Source organism: Antechinus flavipes, chromosome 4, assembly GCF_016432865.1.
Source record: "Antechinus flavipes isolate AdamAnt ecotype Samford, QLD, Australia chromosome 4, AdamAnt_v2, whole genome shotgun sequence".
NCBI lineage: Eukaryota > Metazoa > Chordata > Mammalia > Dasyuromorphia > Dasyuridae > Antechinus > Antechinus flavipes.
The window spans coordinates 415,352,212-415,371,813 of record NC_067401.1 but is presented as its reverse complement, the minus strand read 5'-3'; the positions used below and the strand labels follow the sequence as shown (position 1 = coordinate 415,371,813).

General features: G+C 48.0%; 1 protein-coding gene across 1 annotated transcript in view; it reads left to right on the top strand.

Annotated features, from left to right (window-relative positions):
• QSOX1 (quiescin sulfhydryl oxidase 1) overlaps positions 1 to 18,804 on the top strand; it is a 60,475-nt gene extending 41,671 nt beyond the window's left edge. Inside the window, exons 8-13 of the mRNA XM_051998843.1 lie at positions 12 to 141; positions 9,135 to 9,257; positions 9,731 to 9,878; positions 11,411 to 11,587; positions 17,068 to 17,897; positions 18,662 to 18,804. Of these exons, the coding sequence (XP_051854803.1) occupies positions 12 to 141; positions 9,135 to 9,257; positions 9,731 to 9,878; positions 11,411 to 11,587; positions 17,068 to 17,897; positions 18,662 to 18,679 (1,426 nt within the window). The 3' untranslated portion in view covers positions 18,680 to 18,804. The remainder of the gene's footprint in view (positions 1 to 11; positions 142 to 9,134; positions 9,258 to 9,730; positions 9,879 to 11,410; positions 11,588 to 17,067; positions 17,898 to 18,661) is intronic.
• Positions 18,805 to 19,602: the final 798 nt, after the last annotated feature.

Sequence of the window (19,602 nt, the reverse complement as noted above, 5' to 3'; positions counted from 1 at the left end):
CTTGTCCCCAGATCCAAGATATATATGCTCGATTTGGAATCTACTCTCCATTACATCCTTCGGATAGAGGTGGGCAAGTTCAAAGTCCTAGAGGGAGAGCGTCTGACAGCTCTGAAAAACTTTGTGTCTGTGCTGGCCAAGGTAAGTTGGGCCTGTGGCCTCCATCATCCTCATTAACATTCTCATTAGCTGATTAATTAGGGCCTGTTTCTTCTAGTCACTGCCAGTCACTATCAGTTCATCTTGAAGTTTGCTCAGGTGGCTCCAAGGACCCCGCCCTAAAGGGTAGAGGGAGCGAGACATTTTCCTGGTGACCTGCAGTGCCTAGAAATTGTATTTAGGAAACTGGTGTCCTGTGAACTTGGACATGGTGTGTGTCCAGCTGTCCAGCCATTTACCTTAGAGCCTCAACCTGAAAGCTACCAGGCTACCCAGCCCCGGGGCACTGTCTGCTCTCAGACTGGGGCATATGAGTGACAGAGGGCCTTGTCGGCGAGCCCTTCTTTCCTCCCAGATCCTGGCCAGAATAGAATCGAAAATTTGAAAGTCGGAGGAGAAGTTCGGGCAATATTATAGGTGGCAAATCTGACTCTCAGAAAGGGTTCAGTTTCTCCTACTAGAATTTAAAGCCTTAGACTCTCATTCAAAAGCCTCTATTTCCCCCTTAAACCAAACCTCTGCAAACCTCTTCTGTGTGAACCACTCAGTTCTTCCCTTGGCCCCATTTGCAAGATCCATACCTCTGTTTCTGTCTCTCTGTCTTTCTCTCTGTATGTCTCTCTTTATCTCTCTGTTTCTTTCTGTTTCTATCTCTTTCTGTCCCTCTGTCTGTCTGTTTCAGTCTTTCTATCTGTTCTTTCTCTGTCTCTATCTCTTCCTCCCTCCTTTCCTCTCTCTGTGTTTCTGTCTTTGTCTTTTCCTCTGTGTCCCTCTCTCTCTCTGTCTTTTTCTGTCTCTTTCTATGTCTGTGTCTGTCTCCCTCTCTGTCTCTCTCTGCCTTTCGGTCTTTGTCACTATTTCTCTCTACTCTCCCTCCCTCTTTGTGTCTCTCCCTCTCTCTCTGTGTTTCTCTCTATAGAGATCTATAGCTGATCTAGAGTTTATACTCCATTATTTCCTTCACATAGAAGTGGGGAAGTTCAGAGTCCTGTGGCCCAATTAAAACCATCTGCATTATGTAATGTTTTAAGACTTGCAAAGCATTTTCTTTACCACAGCTTTGGGAAGTAAAGAGTTCAGTTCTTTTATTCCCATTTTACAGATTAGAAAACTGTGACTTGGCAATAGAATTGGCAGTCAAAGTGACTTGGCCATAGACTTCAGACTTAGCTCCTCTGACTGATCATGCTCTTTCTACTGCATCATGTTTCCTTTCAATATTCCTTTTTTAAAAATCAATATAGTTTGGTCTCCTTGGAATTTCTAGGCAAGAGTATAACCCCAGAATACTGGTAGCGTCCTTTCCTGGCTCCAAAGGCTGAGTGCTGACTCTGCTTCTCCCACCCTCGGCCATTCCTCCCCCGCCTTCTCCCTGTCTCAAGAAGAGCAGCCAAAACCCCACTACTTAAAACCCAAAGCACCTGCCACTAAGTGCTGCTGAGTCAGACATGGGCTTTGGCTAAAAGGGATGGCTGAATGCTGAATCAGCTGCTCTGGGCATTCCAACGTGCCAAGCGATGGAGCCTAATCCAGTTCTCTGAACCACCCCACCGTCCAGTCATAGCTGCCGGCCTCCCTGAGCCTTATTCTGCCAGGCGGGCTCTTTGCTCTAGTTCCGAAGGGACACTCCTCCCGACCCCCCCCCAAAAAAAGATAAAGTGCTTGCTTCCTCCCAGGCCCCCAGCTCCCTCAGGCTTACTCACTCTTCAGCTTTCATCCCAGCTGGGGATCGGCCCCTGTGCGATCACCAGCTACACACGCTTCTTCTAGAGTCCCAGGACCTCGCCCCAGGATGGCCCTGGAGAGTCCTGGAGGGCGCCGAGTCCTGTGACTTGGGGTAAACTGACTGCTGGTTGTGGCCAGCTTCTCAACCCCTCTGAAAATGAACGGGGGAGCTGGCAGCCCCAGAGGCTGCTGGGTCAGCGCTGGAGAGATCCTCTGAGTGTTCTCCTGCCTTCCGCAGAGAAGAGAAGAGGCAGCGGGTTTTCAAACCCTGCCGATGAGTCCCTTTCAAAGCCTAAATCCGTTCTGTTGTGGTCCAGGCTTGCTTGCTGCTGCCCAAGTCATATGAATAAGGTGGACAGAGGCTCTGGGTCAGTACGTCTCAAGCACTTCCTTTGCTCCAAGCATTTGTTCATCCCTGGGGATACAAATTTTAAAAAAGCAGTTCTTATTTTCGAGACACTTACTTACCCTCCTAGGGAGACATCAGTTACTCCAACACACACACGTATGTATGTATATGGTCATAATACATATGCACATGAATATAAGAGCTTACACAGATGTGTATATATTCACATGTGCATTTATGTACGTGTGTGATGGAGCTGTTTGAATGCATGTGGTCTGATGCTCAAATAACCCACACCTTGGGCAGGAGGCAGGTTGAGCTTTGTGTATACCTGTAACACAGGTGGAGAATAGATTTCTGTGCTGTGAGTGCAGCAGAGCTAAGCCTGCCTCCTGCCCAAGGTGTGTGTCATTCGGACCCAGCCTTGGAGGAAGCCGGAGATTTGAAAAAGAGTCAGAGGTTAGGAAGGAGAACATTCCAGACAGAAGGGCAGCCTTGGCAAGATGGACTGGCACTTAGCACGGTGTCTGACACATAACTGTCCCTGAGAAGATGCCCATTGGTGACTGATTGTAGTGGCAGCGGGAGAAAATTCTTTAAATAATTTAAAATTCTTTTTAAAAAGTGGCAGTGGGCAGGGAGGGAGTGATTGGTCAATCGTGGAGAGAAGGTAGGATTGTACCGGTTCATTGGCAATAGGAACGCAATAGGATTCTTAACAGTCTCCACTGGAGATGCTATGAGGCTCCAATCCTTCTCTCTGACTGGGAGCTCAAGGATGAAGTAGTCGGTTCATTCAGTTTTCTAGCAAAATATACTCCCTTTCTTGGGCTCTGAGTGTACTTCCTTCCCCCTCAGGCTCTGAGTGTACTCCCTTACCCCCTCGGGGTCTGATTGTACTTCCTTCCCCCTCAGGCTCCGAGTGTACTTCCTTCCCCCTCAGGCTCTGAGTGTACTTCCTTCCCCCTCAGGTTCTGAGTGTACTTCCTTCCCCCTCAGGCTCTGATTGTACTTCCTTCCCCCTCAGACTCTGAGTGTACTTCCTTCCCCCTCAGGCTCTGATTGTACTTCCTCCCCCCTCAGGCTCTGATTGTACTTCCTTCCCCCTCAGGCTCTGATTGTACTTCCTTCCCCCTCAGACTCTGATTGTACTTCCTCCCCCCTCAGGCTCTGATTGTACTTCCTTCCCCTCAGGCTCTGAGTGTACTTCCTCCCCCCTCAGGTTCTGAGTGTACTCCCTTACCCCCTCGGGCTCTGATTGTACTTCCTTCCCCCTCAGACTCTGATTGTACTTCCTCCCCCCTCAGGCTCTGATTGTACTTCCTTCCCCCTCAGGCTCTGATTGTACTTCCTTCCCCCTCAGGTTCTGAGTGTACTTCCTTCCCCCTCAGGCTCTGAGTGTACTTCCTTCCCCCTCGGGCTCTGATTGTACTTCCTTCCCCCTCAGGTTCTGAGTGTACTTCCTTCCCCCTCAGGCTCTGAGTGTACTTCCTTCCCCCTCAGGTTCTGAGTGTACTTCCTTCCCCCTCAGGCTCTGATTGTACTTCCTTCCCCCTCAGACTCTGATTGTACTTCCTCCCCCCTCAGGCTCTGATTGTACTTCCTTCCCCCTCAGGCTCCGAGAGTACTTCCTTCCCCCTCAGGCTCTGAGTGTACTTCCTTCCCCCTCAGGCTCTGAGTGTACTTCCTTCCCCCTCAGGCTCTGAGTGTACTTCCTTCCCCCTCAGGCTCTGAGTGTACTTCCTTCCCCCTCAGGTTCTGAGTGTACTTCCTTCCCCCTCAGGTTCTGAGTGTACTTCCTTCCCCCTCAGGCTCTGATTGTACTTCCTTCCCCCTCAGACTCTGATTGTACTTCCTCCCCCCTCAGGCTCTGATTGTACTTCCTTCCCCCTCAGGCTCTGAGTGTACTTCCTTCCCCCTCAGACTCTGATTGTACTTCCTCCCCCCTCAGGCTCTGATTGTACTTCCTTCCCCCTCAGGCTCCGAGAGTACTTCCTTCCCCCTCAGGCTCTGAGTGTACTTCCTTCCCCCTCAGGCTCTGAGTGTACTTCCTTCCCCCTCAGGTTCTGAGTGTACTTCCTTCCCCCTCAGGCTCTGATTGTACTTCCTTCCCCCTCAGGCTCTGAGTGTACTTCCTTCCCCCTCAGGCTCTGATTGTACTTCCTTCCCCCTCAGGCTCCGAGTATACTTCCTTCCCCCTCAGACTCTGAGTGTACTCCTTCCCCCTCAGCCTCTGAGTGTACTTCCTCCCCCCTCAGGCTCTGATTGTACTTCCTTCCCCCTCAGGCTCTGAGTGTACTTCCTCCCCCCTCAGGTTCTGAGTGTACTCCCTTACCCCCTCGGGCTCTGATTGTACTTCCTTCCCCCTCAGGTTCTGAGTGTACTTCCTTCCCCCTCAGGCTCTGATGTACTTCCTTCCCCCTCAGGTTCTGAGTGTACTTCCTTCCCCCTCAGGTTCTGAGTGTACTTCCTTCCCCCTCAGGCTCCGAGAGTACTTCCTTCCCCCTCAGGCTCTGAGTGTACTTCCTTCCCCCTCAGGTTCTGAGTGTACTTCCTTCCCCCTCAGGCTCTGATTGTACTTCCTTCCCCCTCAGACTCTGATTGTACTTCCTCCCCCCTCAGGCTCTGATTGTACTTCCTTCCCCCTCAGGCTCCGAGTATACTTCCTTCCCCCTCAGGCTCTGAGTGTACTTCCTTCCCCCTCAGGCTCTGAGTGTACTTCCTTCCCCCTCAGGCTCTGAGTGTACTCCCTTACCCCTCAGGCTCTGAGAGTACTTCCTCCCCCCTCAGGTTCTGAGTGTACTCCTTACCCCCTCGGGCTCTGATTGTACTTCCTTCCCCCTCAGGCTCTGAGTGTACTCCCTTACCCCTCAGGCTCTGAGAGTACTTCCTTCCCCCTCAGGCTCTGAGTGTACTCCCTTACCCCTCAGGCTCTGAGAGTACTTCCTTCCCCCTCAGGTTCTGAGTGTACTTCCTTCCCCCTCAGGCTCCGAGAGTACTTCCTTCCCCCTCAGGCTCTGAGTGTACTCCCTTACCCCTCAGGCTCTGAGAGTACTTCCTCCCCCCTCAGGTTCTGAGTGTACTCCCTTACCCCCTCGGGCTCTGATTGTACTTCCTTCCCCCTCAGGCTCTGAGTGTACTTCCTTCCCCCTCAGGCTCCGAGTATACTTCCTTCCCCCTCAGGCTCTGAGTGTACTCCCTTACCCCTCAGGCTCCGAGTGTACTTCCTCCCCCCTCAGGCTCTGATTGTACTTCCTTCCCCCTCAGACTCTGATTGTACTTCCTCCCCCCTCAGGCTCTGATTGTACTTCCTCCCCCCTCAGGCTCTGAGTGTACTCCCTTACCCCTCAGGCTCCGAGAGTACTTCCTTCCCCCTCAGGTTCTGAGTGTACTTCCTTCCCCCTCAGGCTCTGAGTGTACTTCCTCCCCCCTCAGGTTCTGAGTGTACTCCCTTACCCCCTCGGGCTCTGATTGTACTTCCTTCCCCCTCAGGCTCTGAGTGTACTTCCTTCCCCCTCAGGCTCCGAGTATACTTCCTTCCCCCTCAGGCTCTGAGTGTACTTCCTTCCCCCTCAGCCTCTGAGTGTACTCCCTTACCCCTCAGGCTCTGAGTGTACTCCCTTACCCCTCAGGCTCCGAGTATACTTCCTTCCCCCTCAGGCTCTGAGTGTACTTCCTTCCCCCTCAGGCTCTGAGTGTACTTCCTTCCCCCTCAGCCTCTGAGTGTACTCCCTTACCCCTCAGGCTCCGAGTATACTTCCTTCCCCCTCAGGCTCTGAGTGTACTTCCTTCCCCCTCAGCCTCTGAGTGTACTCCCTTACCCCTCAGGCTCTGAGTGTACTCCCTTACCCCTCAGGCTCCGAGTGTACTTCCTTCCCCCTCAGGCTCTGAGTGTACTCCCTTACCCCTCAGGCTCCGAGTATACTTCCTTCCCCCTCAGCCTCTGAGTGTACTTCCTTCCCCCTCAGGCTCTGAGTGTACTCCCTTACCCCTCAGGCTCCGAGAGTACTTCCTTCCCCCTCAGGCTCTGAGTGTACTCCCTTACCCCTCAGGCTCCGAGAGTACTTCCTTCCCCCTCAGGCTCCGAGAGTACTTCCTTCCCCCTCAGGCTCTGAGTATACTTCCTTCCCCCTCAGGCTCTGAGTGTACTTCCTTCCCCCTCAGGCTCCGAGTATACTTCCTTCCCCCTCAGGCTCTGAGTGTACTCCCTTATCCCTCAGGCTCCAAGAGTACTCCCTTACCCCTCAGGCTCCGAGAGTACTTCCTTCCCCCTCAGGCTCTGAGTGTACTTCCTTCCCCCTCAGGCTCTGAGTGTACTTCTTTCCCCCTCAGGCTCTGATTGTATTTCCTTCCCCCTCAGGCTCTGAGTGTACTTCCTTCCCCCTCAGGCTCTGAGTGTACTCCCTTACCCCTCAGGTTCTGAGTGTACTTCCTTCCCCCTCAGGCTCTGAGTGTATTTCCTTCCCCCTCAGGCTCTGATTGTACTTCCTTCCCCCTCAGGCTCTGAGTGTACTTCCTTCCCCCTCAGGCTCTGATTGTATTTCCTTCCCCCTCAGGCTCTGAGTGTACTTCCTTCCCCCTCAGGCTCTGAGTGTACTTCCTTCCCCCTCAGGCTCTGAGTGTACTTCCTTCCCCCTCAGGCTCTGAGTGTACTTCCTTCCCCCTCAGGCTCTGAGTGTACTTCCTTCCCCCTCAGGCTCTGAGTGTACTTCCTTCCCCCTCAGGTTCTGAGTGTATTTCCTTCCCCCTCAGGCTCCGAGTGTACTTCCTTCCCCCTCAGGCTCTGATTGTACTTCCTTCCCTCAGGCTCTGGGTGTACATCCTTCCCCCTCAGGCTCCGAGTGTACTTCCTTCCCCCTCAGGCTCTGATTGTATTTCCTTCCCCCTCAGGCTCTGAGTGTACTTCCTTCCCCCTCAGGCTCTGAGTGTACTTCCTTCCCCCTCAGGCTCTGAGTGTACTTCCTTCCCCCTCAGGCTCTGAGTGTACTTCCTTCCCCCTCAGGCTCTGAGTGTACTTCCTTCCCCCTCAGGCTCTGAGTGTACTTCCTTCCCCCTCAGGCTCTGAGTGTACTTCCTTCCCCCTCAGGCTCTGAGTGTACTTCCTCCCCCCTCAGGCTCTGAGTGGCAGCCCCAAGCTCCCAGAGAAGCTGGTTTTCCATTCTGCTTGGTTTCGGGAGCTCCATGTATCTTCCTAATCCAACTCTATCTAAATGACTCCCTTAAGGTACTTTTAGGTTCCTGACAAGATGTCATTCCAGTTCTGGCCACTAGGTTGCATGCTCTCACCAGGATTTCACTGATGTTTTTCCCTCCATGAGATCTGCTCCTGGAGAAAGGGGTAAAGTTCCAAGTCAATGTTAAGAAGGCCGGGAAGGTCGGAAAGGATTGTTGACTTCTAAGCAATGGTCTAGCCATTAATTTAAGATTTGTGAGCCCCATGAGAACCCCAACGTTGGTTAACAGGGAAGATGTATCAAAGGAAAATCATTTCTAGCAGTCTCTGACCCCTGGAGTTGCTCTCCCATCTAAGATTTGTTGAAGGTATTTACTGGATCTGTCTTGAAGGATTTTTTTTTACTGTATCTTTGATTTCCACAGTGTAGGGAGCTCCTAGTGTAGGTACTCCACCTTTACCCATACTCGGCAACTTTGAGATTTAAAGAATTCCCTGGATCGCAGTGAAGGAAAATACCTTACAGACAACCAAGTTTTTTTCAGAGGCAGGATTTGAATTCCGGTTTGCCAGACTCTCAGAGAGTGAAAGACTATACTACTATACTATACGTTGGATCTCCTTGAGGGATTAGATTTATTTAACAGCTATCCCTGTTTGTTTCATTCCCATCTATAGCTCCCACGTTCTTCATAACTTTCTCTCTCTTGTTTTCTTTCCTCAGCTTCTTCTGTGTCACTTAAATACTTTAATTCCATCTTCCTGTCTGATTTTCTGTCCTCGGTTTCTGTGCTTCAATCTTTACTGCATTCTTTCTTCTTGTGACTGAGTTTGTAGTGCATTTGCACACACACACACACACACACACACACACACACACTCTTTCCCTCTCCCCCGACTGCTTGTGGTTTCAGAGTGCTGATACTAATCAGATTTGAGTTGACTTATTGTCATAGTAGCTTTTCATGTTCCTCGGAGCAAGCCTTGGGGGTGGGAAGGAGAACAGACAGTTCTACCCCAGCCAAGAGGTACCTTACTGATCCACTAGAGGTGAGGTCCGAGCATCCAGCTTGGAGAGTTCCTCCCTGCTTAGTTTCATCCTTGTCCTTCTCTTGTTCCCCATCAGTCTCCTAACATAAAACAGCTTTTCTCAATATAGTCATCCTAGGAAAGGAGCTTTGTTCCTCCATGCATAATACTTAGGATTTTGAATCACTGCAGCTTTGGAGGGGACATATCCTTTCTTGATCCTGCTTGGCCCTGCCCCCACCCCAATCTCTTTTCTTTCTTTTTTTATTAAAGCTTTTTATTTTCAAAATATATACATAGATAATTTTCAACATTAACCCTTGCAAAACCTTATGTTCTAAATTTTTCCCTCCCTTCCCCTCACACCTCCCCTAGATAGCAAATAATTCAATATATGTTAAATCTAATATATGCATACATACTTCCACAGTTATCATGCTGCACACAAAAAAATCAAATCAAACAGGAAAAAATGAGAAAGAAAATAGAATGCAAGCAAACAACAACAAAAAGAGTGAAAATATTATGTTGTGATCATACTCAGTCCCCACAGTTCTCTCTCTGGGTGCAGATGGCTCCCTCCATCATGAGATCATTAGAACTTCTCTGCCTCTTTCTTGGGTCTTAGGGAACATAAGGCTGTTTCTCACCTTCCCTTCCTCTTCTTCCCTCCCCTCTCCCCCAACTTACTTGTTGCAGTACTACCCTGGTCAGCCCATGGTCCGGAATTTCCTTCACACCATAGACGTGTGGTTACACTGGCAGCAGCGGAAGAGTGTGCCCTACAGCTCCTTAGAAGTGGCCTTGAACAGCTGGAAAGAGGTGACTAAATCTCCATGGCTATTGGGTTTCCCTCTTTTTTGTCTGTGTTCTCTTTTTTGATGGGAATGGAAATGATTTATTAGGCCCTTCCTTGGCCTACCGTGTGAATCCAAGTGAGACAAGGAGAGCTTGGAAGTGTGTTTCCCTTCCCCCCATCATCATGTGCCTTGAAATCTCACCTGAATTTCCTCTTCCCTCTTCAATGGCACATTTTTAGGCACTCCTATGTCTGGGGCTAAATCTGCTGGGGTCCGGATGGGGGAAAGGAATTAAAGGATCTTTTTGGATATTCAATCCAGGATCAGGAATTCCACTTGGCGGCTCAGATGCTGGGGTGGGAGAGGAAATGCCCTGTTTCTGGGGTCCAGGAGGGAAGGGAAGCTTCTCCCTCTGCTTGTGTTCAGACTTGCCTTTGCTGACCCTAGCATGGCTCCTTTTTCTTGACCGATTGCTTCCACACTCTCTTGCCGCAGGGTGTTCTTTTGCCCAAGAAATCAGTCTGGGTGGGCTGCCAGGGAAGCGAAGCTCACTTTCGTGGATTTCCTTGTGGTCTCTGGATCCTTTTCCATTCACTGACCGTACAGGCAGCTCAGCGCAACGAATACCTTCAGCAGAAAGCAGGTAAAGGCTTAGCTGGGTCACCTCCTTCTATTCTGACTCTCTCCCTAACATGGAAGGAAGAGGATGAAGGGAGCAGAGTTACAGACAGAGGATGGGGAGCAGTTACAGACAGAGGATGGGGAGCAGAGTTACAGACAGAGGATGGGGAGCAGTTTCAGACAGAGGATGGGGAGCAGAGTTACAGACAGAGGATGGGGAGCAGAGTTACAGACAGAGGATGGGGAGCAGTTACAGACAGAGGATGGGGAGCAGAGTTACAGACAGAGGATGGGGAGCAGTTACAGACAGAGGATGGGGAGCAGAGTTACAGACAGAGGATGGGGAGCAGCTACAGACAGAGGATGGGGAGCAGAGTTACAGACAGAGGATGGGGAGCAGAGTTACAGACAGAGGATGGGGAGCAGTTACAGACAGAGGATGGGGAGCAGAGTTACAGACAGAGGATGGGGAGCAGTTACAGACAGAGGATGGGGAGCAGAGTTACAGACAGAGGATGGGGAGCAGTTACAGACAGAGGATGGGGAGCAGAGTTACAGACAGAGGATGGGGAGCAGTTTCAGACAGAGGATGGGGAGCAGTTTCAGACAGAGGATAGGGAGCAGTTACAGACAGAGGATGGGGAGCAGTTTCAGACAGAGGATAGGGAGCAGTTACAGACAGAGGATGGGGAGCAGTTTCAGACAGAGGATGGGGAGCAGAGTTACAGACAGAGGATGGGGAGCAGTTACAGACAGAGGATGGGGAGCAGAGTTACAGACAGAGGATGGGGAGCAGTTACAGACAGAGGATGGGGAGCAGAGTTACAGACAGAGGATGGGGAGCAGTTTCAGACAGAGGATGGGGAGCAGTTTCAGACAGAGGATGGGGAGCAGTTATAGACAGAGGATGGGGCGCTGTTACAGACAGAAGATGGGGAGCAGCTACAGACAGAGGATGGGGAGCAGAGTTACAGACAGAGGATGGGGAGCAGTTTCAGACAGAAGATGGGGAGCAGCTACAGACAGACGATGGGGAGCAGTTACAGAGGATGGGGAGCAGAGTTACAGACAGAGGATGGGGAGCAAAGTGATTACCTGGAGTTAAATATCAGGGGTGGAATTTGCCATGCAGGAATCTGGAATAGACAGCCTGGCTGAATATCCACTTTCTGATGTGGATACATCCTCAGACAGAGAAAGATTCACAGAGATCGGAGGCCCTAGCTTTTAGGCAGGTCAAGTCTAAATAAAAGCATCTGTCATACTTTTTAAGACTTGAAGGGCTGGAAATTCCATAGTACGACAGGAGGTAGTTAGCTTAGCTTAGTAGTGGAGTATGGGAGGGACTGAGGTGAGGGAGGGAGGGAAGGGAGCGGAGGGGAAATCCCTGTTTGGATTACAGGGAGTTTTGGCTCTGGGTAACAGGGAGGGAAATGGAGTCAGGTTTGGAATTCTGGAGAAGGAAGGGAAACTGTGGGATGGGGTGGGAAGAGGAAATAACAGAGATACTGAAGGGCATTCAATTGAGTGGGGACATGTCCTTTCTCCCAAAAGATCCCCAGGAAGTCCTTCAAGCCATCCGCGGTTATGTGAAATTCTTCTTCGGCTGTCGTGAATGTGCTACACACTTTGAGCAAATGGCCGCTGCCTCCATGTACCGCGTCAAGAGTATGGATGATGCCGTCCTCTGGTTCTGGAACCGTCACAACCGAGTCAATGCTCGCCTGGCAGGTAAGATTCCAAATGGGAAAGTGGAAGGACCGGGAGAAGCAGCAGATTTCTGAGCAGAGGTTGAGAGATGCAGCGGTCCAGCGCTGGGCCAGAAGCTGGGCTCTCGACTACTCCTTCTTTAGAGAGCTTCTAGTTTTACTTTTCTTTTTTTTCCAGTTTGATACCTTTTAAAAATACATTTTAAAAATGCGGCAGCTAGATAGTAGTGTGGTGTTTAGAGCTCTGGTCCTGGAGACGAGAGGACCTGTGTTTAAATCTGGCCTCAGACACTTAAAACTTTTTAGCTGTGTGACCCTGGGCAAGTCATTCAACTCCAAATGCCTCGCCAAAAGTAAATAAATAAGCAAATAAATTAAAGTCCTCTATCCCGTATGCCCCATCCCCACAAACAGAACCATCCCTCGTATCAAAGGAAAACATCTAATCATAATTCACCAACACAGAGACCGTGTCTGGCAGCGTATGTCCCACGAAAATGTGTGCTCTGCTTAGAGGAAGGAATGCAGCCTTATTTTAGAGCGGGGCCGCACTGGGCCAGTCCTTTGCCATCTATGTGCCTTTTGTCACCTCTTCCATACCAAGGGGTATATGCACTTTAAGGTCTGGATAACAAAGGGATTTTCCACTTTTTTATGTCGTGAATCAATTACAGATTGGGGAAAATAAATTATTTCAATTTTAGTTTAAATTATTTCAATTATAGGTTAGGGAAATATATTATTTCAATTACAGATTAGGGAAAATAAATTTCCTAAATTAGAGAAAATAATTTTTTCCTGACTAAATTCATAGACCCCCTAAAATTCAAGGTGGAGTTATAAACCCATATGGGTTAAGAACTCCTGCCACATGACAGATGGGAGGTCTGGCTTTGCTTCTTGGGCAATAATGAGCAATGGAGAGCTAACCTTAGTGCTCTGTGCCTGAATGGGGTGAGGATGGAAAGATATAGACATTGTCTTTTGTGATCAGGAATCCAGGAGGTTGGAGGCACTGAACACTGGGCAGCAGGTGGTGTGGGAGTCAAAGCTTCTAAATCTGGTGGGGCTTGAAAAGCTGACACGTGCCCGGCTTCTCCCTCGGCTCCAACTTCCTCCTCCCCCTTCCACTTGTCATCAAATGCTCCATTTAACCATCTCCACCCTCTGTGAATTCCAGAGATAACTACTTCCCCAGAAAGAACTGGGGTCTTTGCATGGAGGGGCTCAGCACCAAATGCTTGATCCTACCACCAGAGGGTGTTAGCTCTAGGGTTCTAGAGAGTTGTCTACCTCTGGAAGTGAGCAAAGACCAGTGGGCTAGGGATGAATTCTGTCTCCAGAACTCTGGGCCTAGAATGAAGAGAGAATTGGTTTAGATCTGGCCTCAGATACTGACTAGCTATGAGACCCTAGACACGTAAGTCACTCAGCCTCTGTTTTGTGGTGGGTGAAAGATAAAATGAAGGAACAAATAACTGCACTTCTAAGCATATCGATTTATTAAACAGTGTGTACCAGTTGCCTAATAAAGAGGAACTGGCCAGCTTAGTTCTGGAGCCTCGAATATAGAAGGGGACAGACTTTTATACATTAAAATAATTAATCAAAAAAGACCAATTAATTAAATGGAAGCAGTACAACATTAGGTTCTGATTTCTAATGGGATGAAAGATTAGGGATTTTCCAAGTTGGGAAGGAGAATCAAACAGGTGCAATTCCCTGAATTCAGAAAAAGAAATGTCCCATTCCCTTACTATCCCCCAAGTATCTGTAAACAGTCGAAGGAACATGGAAAGAAAAAACTGATCAATATGGGGTCAGTTTTCAGATGACATATGGCTTGCTTAAGATGGACGGTTGTGAGAAAAATCCTTACGTCAATCTCAGTTCCTTGGTTAAGGGTCTCTAAATAGCAGAGAGAGGCGGTCCGGGCCTTTATAGGCCTAGGTTCAAACAATACAATAAGGGTTTCTTCCAATTCCTACAATTGAATAAAATTTTTACGAAGACAGAAATTGGACTAGACACATAATTGAATAGAAAGGGAACTGAGCCAGCTCCAGAATTGAGTCGAAAATGGAGTCAGTGGTTTACTCAATTTTTACAATTAACCACTTGCCATCCTAATCCCCTCAATTCTCTCAGTTTGCTCCAGTTTCATCAACTACAAAATGTAGATCTTAGCAGTACCTGTTTCTCAGCACTGTTGCGAGAATAAAATGAGATCATATTTATAGAAGCACTTAACATAGTGCTTGTATATGTGATATACAAATACTTTTCCCCTCACTTCCTCCTATCTCCTCCTCACTGGCAGAAGAGAAATATGTTCAGAACTTTCTCATCCCTTCTTTTCACAGCTTTCAGTTGGTTGGTTGGTTCCTTTGCTCATTCAACACATTCATTTATTAAATGACTATTATGTGTCAGGCACTTTGCTAAGTGCTGGTGATACAAAAAGAGTAAACATCCTTTTAGATTGAAATTTGTAATCTAACAGGGAGGAAAACTATATCACAAATAATTATGATGTAAGGGAAATAATTATAATGTAAGGATGAAAAGGGAAAAAGAAATTATGATGTAAGATTATATAAAGGAAAAGTCTAGACAAAAAGCTAAGAGAAAGATAAGAAGTTAATTTAGAATCATTCATTATAAGATTTTAGAACTGGAAGGAAACTGAGAGGCTAACATGTCTGACCTTTCTACTCAACCTCCACGCCCCCATTTTATAGATGAGCAAGTTGAAAGATCAGAGTGTTTAAATGACTGATAGAGGTTCACACAGCTAGTAAGTACTTGAGGTAAGATTTGAACCTGGATCTTCTTGAGTAGAGAGGAAGAACTGAACTGAGAATTGCCATGGAGGACAATAATTGAATAAAGGTTCAGAAAGGGCAATGAGATTTCACGCTGTGGTATCTGAGCAATAGTGATGACAGTGCAAGCTAAGAAATTCTTAGGGAACAAATATGGCAGCCTACCTTAGTGTAGAGAGCATTGGAATTCCTAGTTTCAGTTCTTTCAGTGCATCAGTATAATTTTCAACAACGAGTCACAGAATCTTAAAGTTAGAAGGAGCCTTGGAGGCCATCTCACATGACTTCCTACCCATTATATTAATCTCTTTGCCAGAATTTCTCACAAGTTGTCCTCTAGCCTCTACTTAAATACTTGGAGAGGACAGATCACTTAATTTTTTCAAGATAGAGTTTTGGCATTTGGAAGGAAATCCCTGACCTCTCTGTTTCCTGCCTCCTAATAAGATGCAAAAATTGAGGGCCAGTGAGAGATTGGCTTTGGACCTGGTGTGTGTGTGTGTGTGTGTGTGTGTGTGTGTGTGTGTGTGTGTGTTTGCACACTCTTTGGATCTATTATGTTTGTGTGTATGTATGTTGGAGAGAAACTGATAGCATCTCATTACTCCTCTGCCCCCTTGGAAAAAAACACAATCCAGCAATCCAGAAATGTAAATCAAATACTAGAGGATCATCTATTATCTTTACCAAATGCCCTTTCACTAGACACAAAAGATGGCTCATAAGATTTTTTTGAAGAGTGATTTCCCCTGGTGCTTTTAAGGTAGGGCACACTTTTCAAAAATATGAACAATTCTATCTCATTCTGAAACACACTCAAGGTGCAAAGCAAAGCACCTGCATTACACAATGGGAAAATGGCCTTGAATGCTGGACTTGGAATCAGGAAGCCCTGAAAGTGAATCTAACCTGAGACATTTACTAGCTGTCTGACCCCAGGCAAATCACAACCTCTTCTTCTTTGGGCTTCCGTTTCCTCAACTGTCAAGGAATGAAACTAGAAACCTCTAAGATACTTTCCAGTTCTAATTCTATCATTCTGTGTTTTTCCCAGGGAAACAGAGAAATGAAGTAAAATGAATAAGCATTTATTATGTACCTTCTGTGGTAATCATTGTATTAAATGCTTTACAAATATTATCTCATTTAGTTCTCATGATAACCCTGCAAAGTTATGATCCCCATTTTACAGTTTAGGAAATTGAAACAGTCAGAGGTTAAGTGGCTTGCCTAGGATCGCACAGTTATTAAGTGTCTGTGGATGGATTTGAATTGAGGTCTTGGGACAAGTAGGTAGGGCAGTGGATAGAGCACCAGCCCTGAGATCAGGAGGACCTGAGTTCAAATTTGGCCTCAGACACTTAACACTTTCTGGCTGTGTGACCCTGGGCAAGTCACTTAATCCCAATTGTCTCAGCAAAACAAACAAACAAACAAACAAAAAATTCTTAAATCGAGATGTTCCTGAGTCTAAATCTGGTGCTCTAACCACTGGACAATCTGGCTTTCAGGGATGGAATTGGTCCAGCCTATGCGGCACTGTAATGAGAAAGAAGGAATACAAATATTCAACAAATATTTTGAAATATCTAGTCAGCAAAAGACACTGTGATTCATATTAAATGATCTGAAATCCAAATCCTGGATCGTTGAAGCTACTTTGGGACATTCCCAAAGAAAGTAAAAGATACAGATGGGAGAGTCAGGCAAGAGATCTATCTGCTGGCCATAAAATTTACTCTTCCTCCATCCCCACACACAGCCTGAAAGTAGCTGAGACCCACTCTAAGAGCTCCCCATTCCTACTGCCAGTTTTAGAATAAAACTCGGTATCTGCTAAATGAAATGATCATAATAATGAGCTGATTGGGGAATAATCACATTTTTAATTTTCCCACCCCTGGAAGGAACCTTAAGATAGCATCTAATGTCCCATCGTGTTACAGTTGAAGAAACGAGGAGCCAGAGAAACAAAGATGATTTGGCCAAAGTCAGCTAATCAGTGCTGAAGGCAAGACCAGAATTCAGGCTTCTGGACGACCTGATGTTTTGCCTTGGACATCACAATCTCTTTAGTTTAAAAACATCATATACAGTTGAAAGAGATAGAGAAGATTAAAGTAAACTTCCCTAAGAATAAGAGGAAAGGGTGAGCAGAAAAACACATGAGAATGAATGGATGATCAAAAAGGCCTGATGAATTCTTAGATGGAAATTTATGTAGCAAGTACCACACTAAGGGGTGGGAAAAAAATGAGCCAGTCCCTGCTGTCAGAGTGTTTACACTCTGATTGGAGGAGATTACTTGTAAAAGAAAGATGGGGGTGGAGCTATTAGAAAATTCCAGAAGTTGTAAGAACACATCAGGGGACGTCAGATGATAGTGCCGGAGATCTGGAATAGATCAGGATGGTAAGGCTTGGATGCCATAGGAGACAGGGACGGGCAAATAGGAATGTCTCATGCTTCTTCAGTTGGTAGGAGGAAGAGCTGGAACAAGAGTGGGTCCATGATGATGATCGAGTTTCAGTTACATAGCAGCTTCAGTTTTCTGAGTTTTCTGAGCCTCGAAGGCTGTCCGAATCAGGACCCCCTTTCAAGTTTTTAAACTCACGAGTCTCCTCTTCCTGTAGATCAGCAGATTGCAACTCACCCTCCTGTATACTTCCCTCTCCAGGTACAGCCAGTGAGGACCCTCAGTTCCCCAAGATCCAGTGGCCCCCAAGGGAGCTATGTAATCCGTGTCACAATGAAGTCCAGGGGGACCCTGTGTGGAACCTAGGTGCCATCCTTAAGTTTTTCAAGAACCACTTTGCTCTCCGAAACATCGTCGTCACCAGCCGGAACCCATCCGTGGAAGCCTTGCCGGGCCCTGGGAGGCTGCCTGAGGAGCTGGAGAATTTTACTGCCCCGCCTCCCGTGGAGCAGCCACGCCCCACACAGTCACCTGGGGAACAACCAGCGGACGAATGGGGAGGAGATTTGAGAGCAGGGGAGGAAAATGAGGTTTCGGAGGATTTGTTGACTTGGCTCATGGAGGATGACGTTCCAAACATGGGGAAAGTGGTCATCTCCACAGAGCGGCCAAAATACTATGGTATCCAGAAGCCAAATGTGGAGGAGATGATGGTCAAAGAACTCCTGAAGAAGCGATTGGTAAAAAATCCAGATGCCCCTAATGGAGAAGCCCTAGATGGTAAAGCTAAGTCCCTGATCTCAGATGACGGAGACCAGCCCCTAGTCGTGGACGATAGAGATAGAGCTCTGCTCCTGGGCATTGAAGTCCAGCCCCCGATCCAGTATAGTAGAGCTGAGTCCTTGGATGAGGATGCCCAGCCCCTGATCCAGTATGGAGGAGCTGAGTCCCCGATGCTGGGCCATGGATTCGCTGAGCTCTTTCCCAAGCCACAGATTGCACAGAAGTTGACCAAGAGAGACACGTTGACTCAGCAGCTGGAGGAAGGCGCAGGCAAAGTCAAGCAGCTGGCCAGCTTCCATGAGAGAAAGGTGGGGGCTAGGGCCCAGCTGGGCAGCCAGTTGCTGTGGAGGCTTAGGGGGAGCTTCTCCTACCTGGATGTCGGTCTCTGCATTGGGCTCTACTCCCTGTCTTTCCTATGTCTCATGACCATGTGTACCTACTTCCAGGAGAGGATGAAGGTTCGAAAGAGCCGAGCCAGTGCCTCCTCAGCATGAGCTGTAAGGTCTCCTGGGGGGAATGGGACTAGGCTGGGGGACATGGCTTTGCTGCCTCCTTCCATGGTTTAAGAGTTTCCAGGTGGTTGGGAAGGGGGGGAGGGCGAGAAAGGCCATAGCCCCAATGCCCCTCTGTGTGTAAAAGGGAGGGATACCTGCCAGAAAGAAATGTCACTTTAAGGTGATTCTGGGTCAATGTGAATCTGACAACAATGTTGGGAAATGAGATGGAGGAGAGCACTCATGCAGGAAGCTCTTTTCATTCCTTATCCCAGATAGGGGTCATAGAGAAGAAGCATTAAAGGGAATCCCATCAGTTCCTGCCACCAATTTGTCTTTAGGCTCATCCAGGCTCCCTGTGTGGCCCCTGCTTCTCTACCTGCACCTTTCCTCAGAATGTGGGGGAATAGAGTCATTGCTTCTATGATAGTGCTCCCCAGCATTCCTCTGAGGTCTGGAACTAGGGGGAGATCAGCACATCCCTCAATAAACACCCGTTCTCTGTCCAAAGTCCTAGGCACTAATATTCTAATACCCTCAACACTGAAGCCGGCTTGTTTCTTCCCTTCCACTGACAGGAGAGTGCTAGAAGATGAAGAGTTTCTCCGCAGTGTTGCTACAAGCCTTTGTCCCTCCTCTTCAGCCCCAAGGACCCTATCAAAAACTTGGAATCCAGGTCACTTTTGGATTAATAAAAGAATGAAGAAGAAAATAACCATAATTCAGAAGTTCTGGCCCAATTGAGAGGTCTTGTGCCTTGCTTAGCTACTGCGTGGTCTGGTTTGAGATTGGAACTGGGAGTTTCTAGGATATGAAGCTTTCTTAGGGGTGTGTGTGTGTGTGTGTGTGTGTGTGTGTGTGTGTGTGTATGTATGTATGTGTATGTGTTGGGGATGGTGGGGGAGGTTAGAATGGAGGAGAATCTTAGTCCAGGTGGCTGGAATTTCCTGTGAAAACCTGCAGCTTGCACTTGCTGCTCGCTTACTTTCCCAAAGTCATCGTCCTCCCCAAGACAGTGCCATCAACTTGAGTGCCACTGGGGATTCACGAGTGTTTACTCCTCTGGGGATGGGGTGTCGGGTGGGGGGCAAAGTTGCTCAAGGGTTGTGGGTGGAATTATTCACTTAGGTAGCAAGGGGGCACGGTGGGGACTTAAGGGCGCTGGAGGGTGCACTAGAATTCATTTGTGGCTGGTATAGGGTGGCTGGATATATAGCTGTGATCACAGGAGAGGGAAGCTTTACACAAAAGGCAAGAATTCTTCGCAGGAAGGGAAAAAAACTTGGGAAAGAGTCAGTTGGTCATTTCTTTCTCCTCCTAAGCTAGAACCTCGTATTTTGAGCTATGTCCTCCTATATTCATCTTCCTGTCTTTCCTCTGACAGTGACACAGGGCATTGGTTGGCTGGAGGGTATTGGGATTGGGCAGCAAAGTTTCCTTTCCCTGTAGACATCAGGTTCTCTATTGGTCAAAGAAGGTTGAGGGCAGGAAGGAAGGAAGCAGCCTGAATCTATGAAAT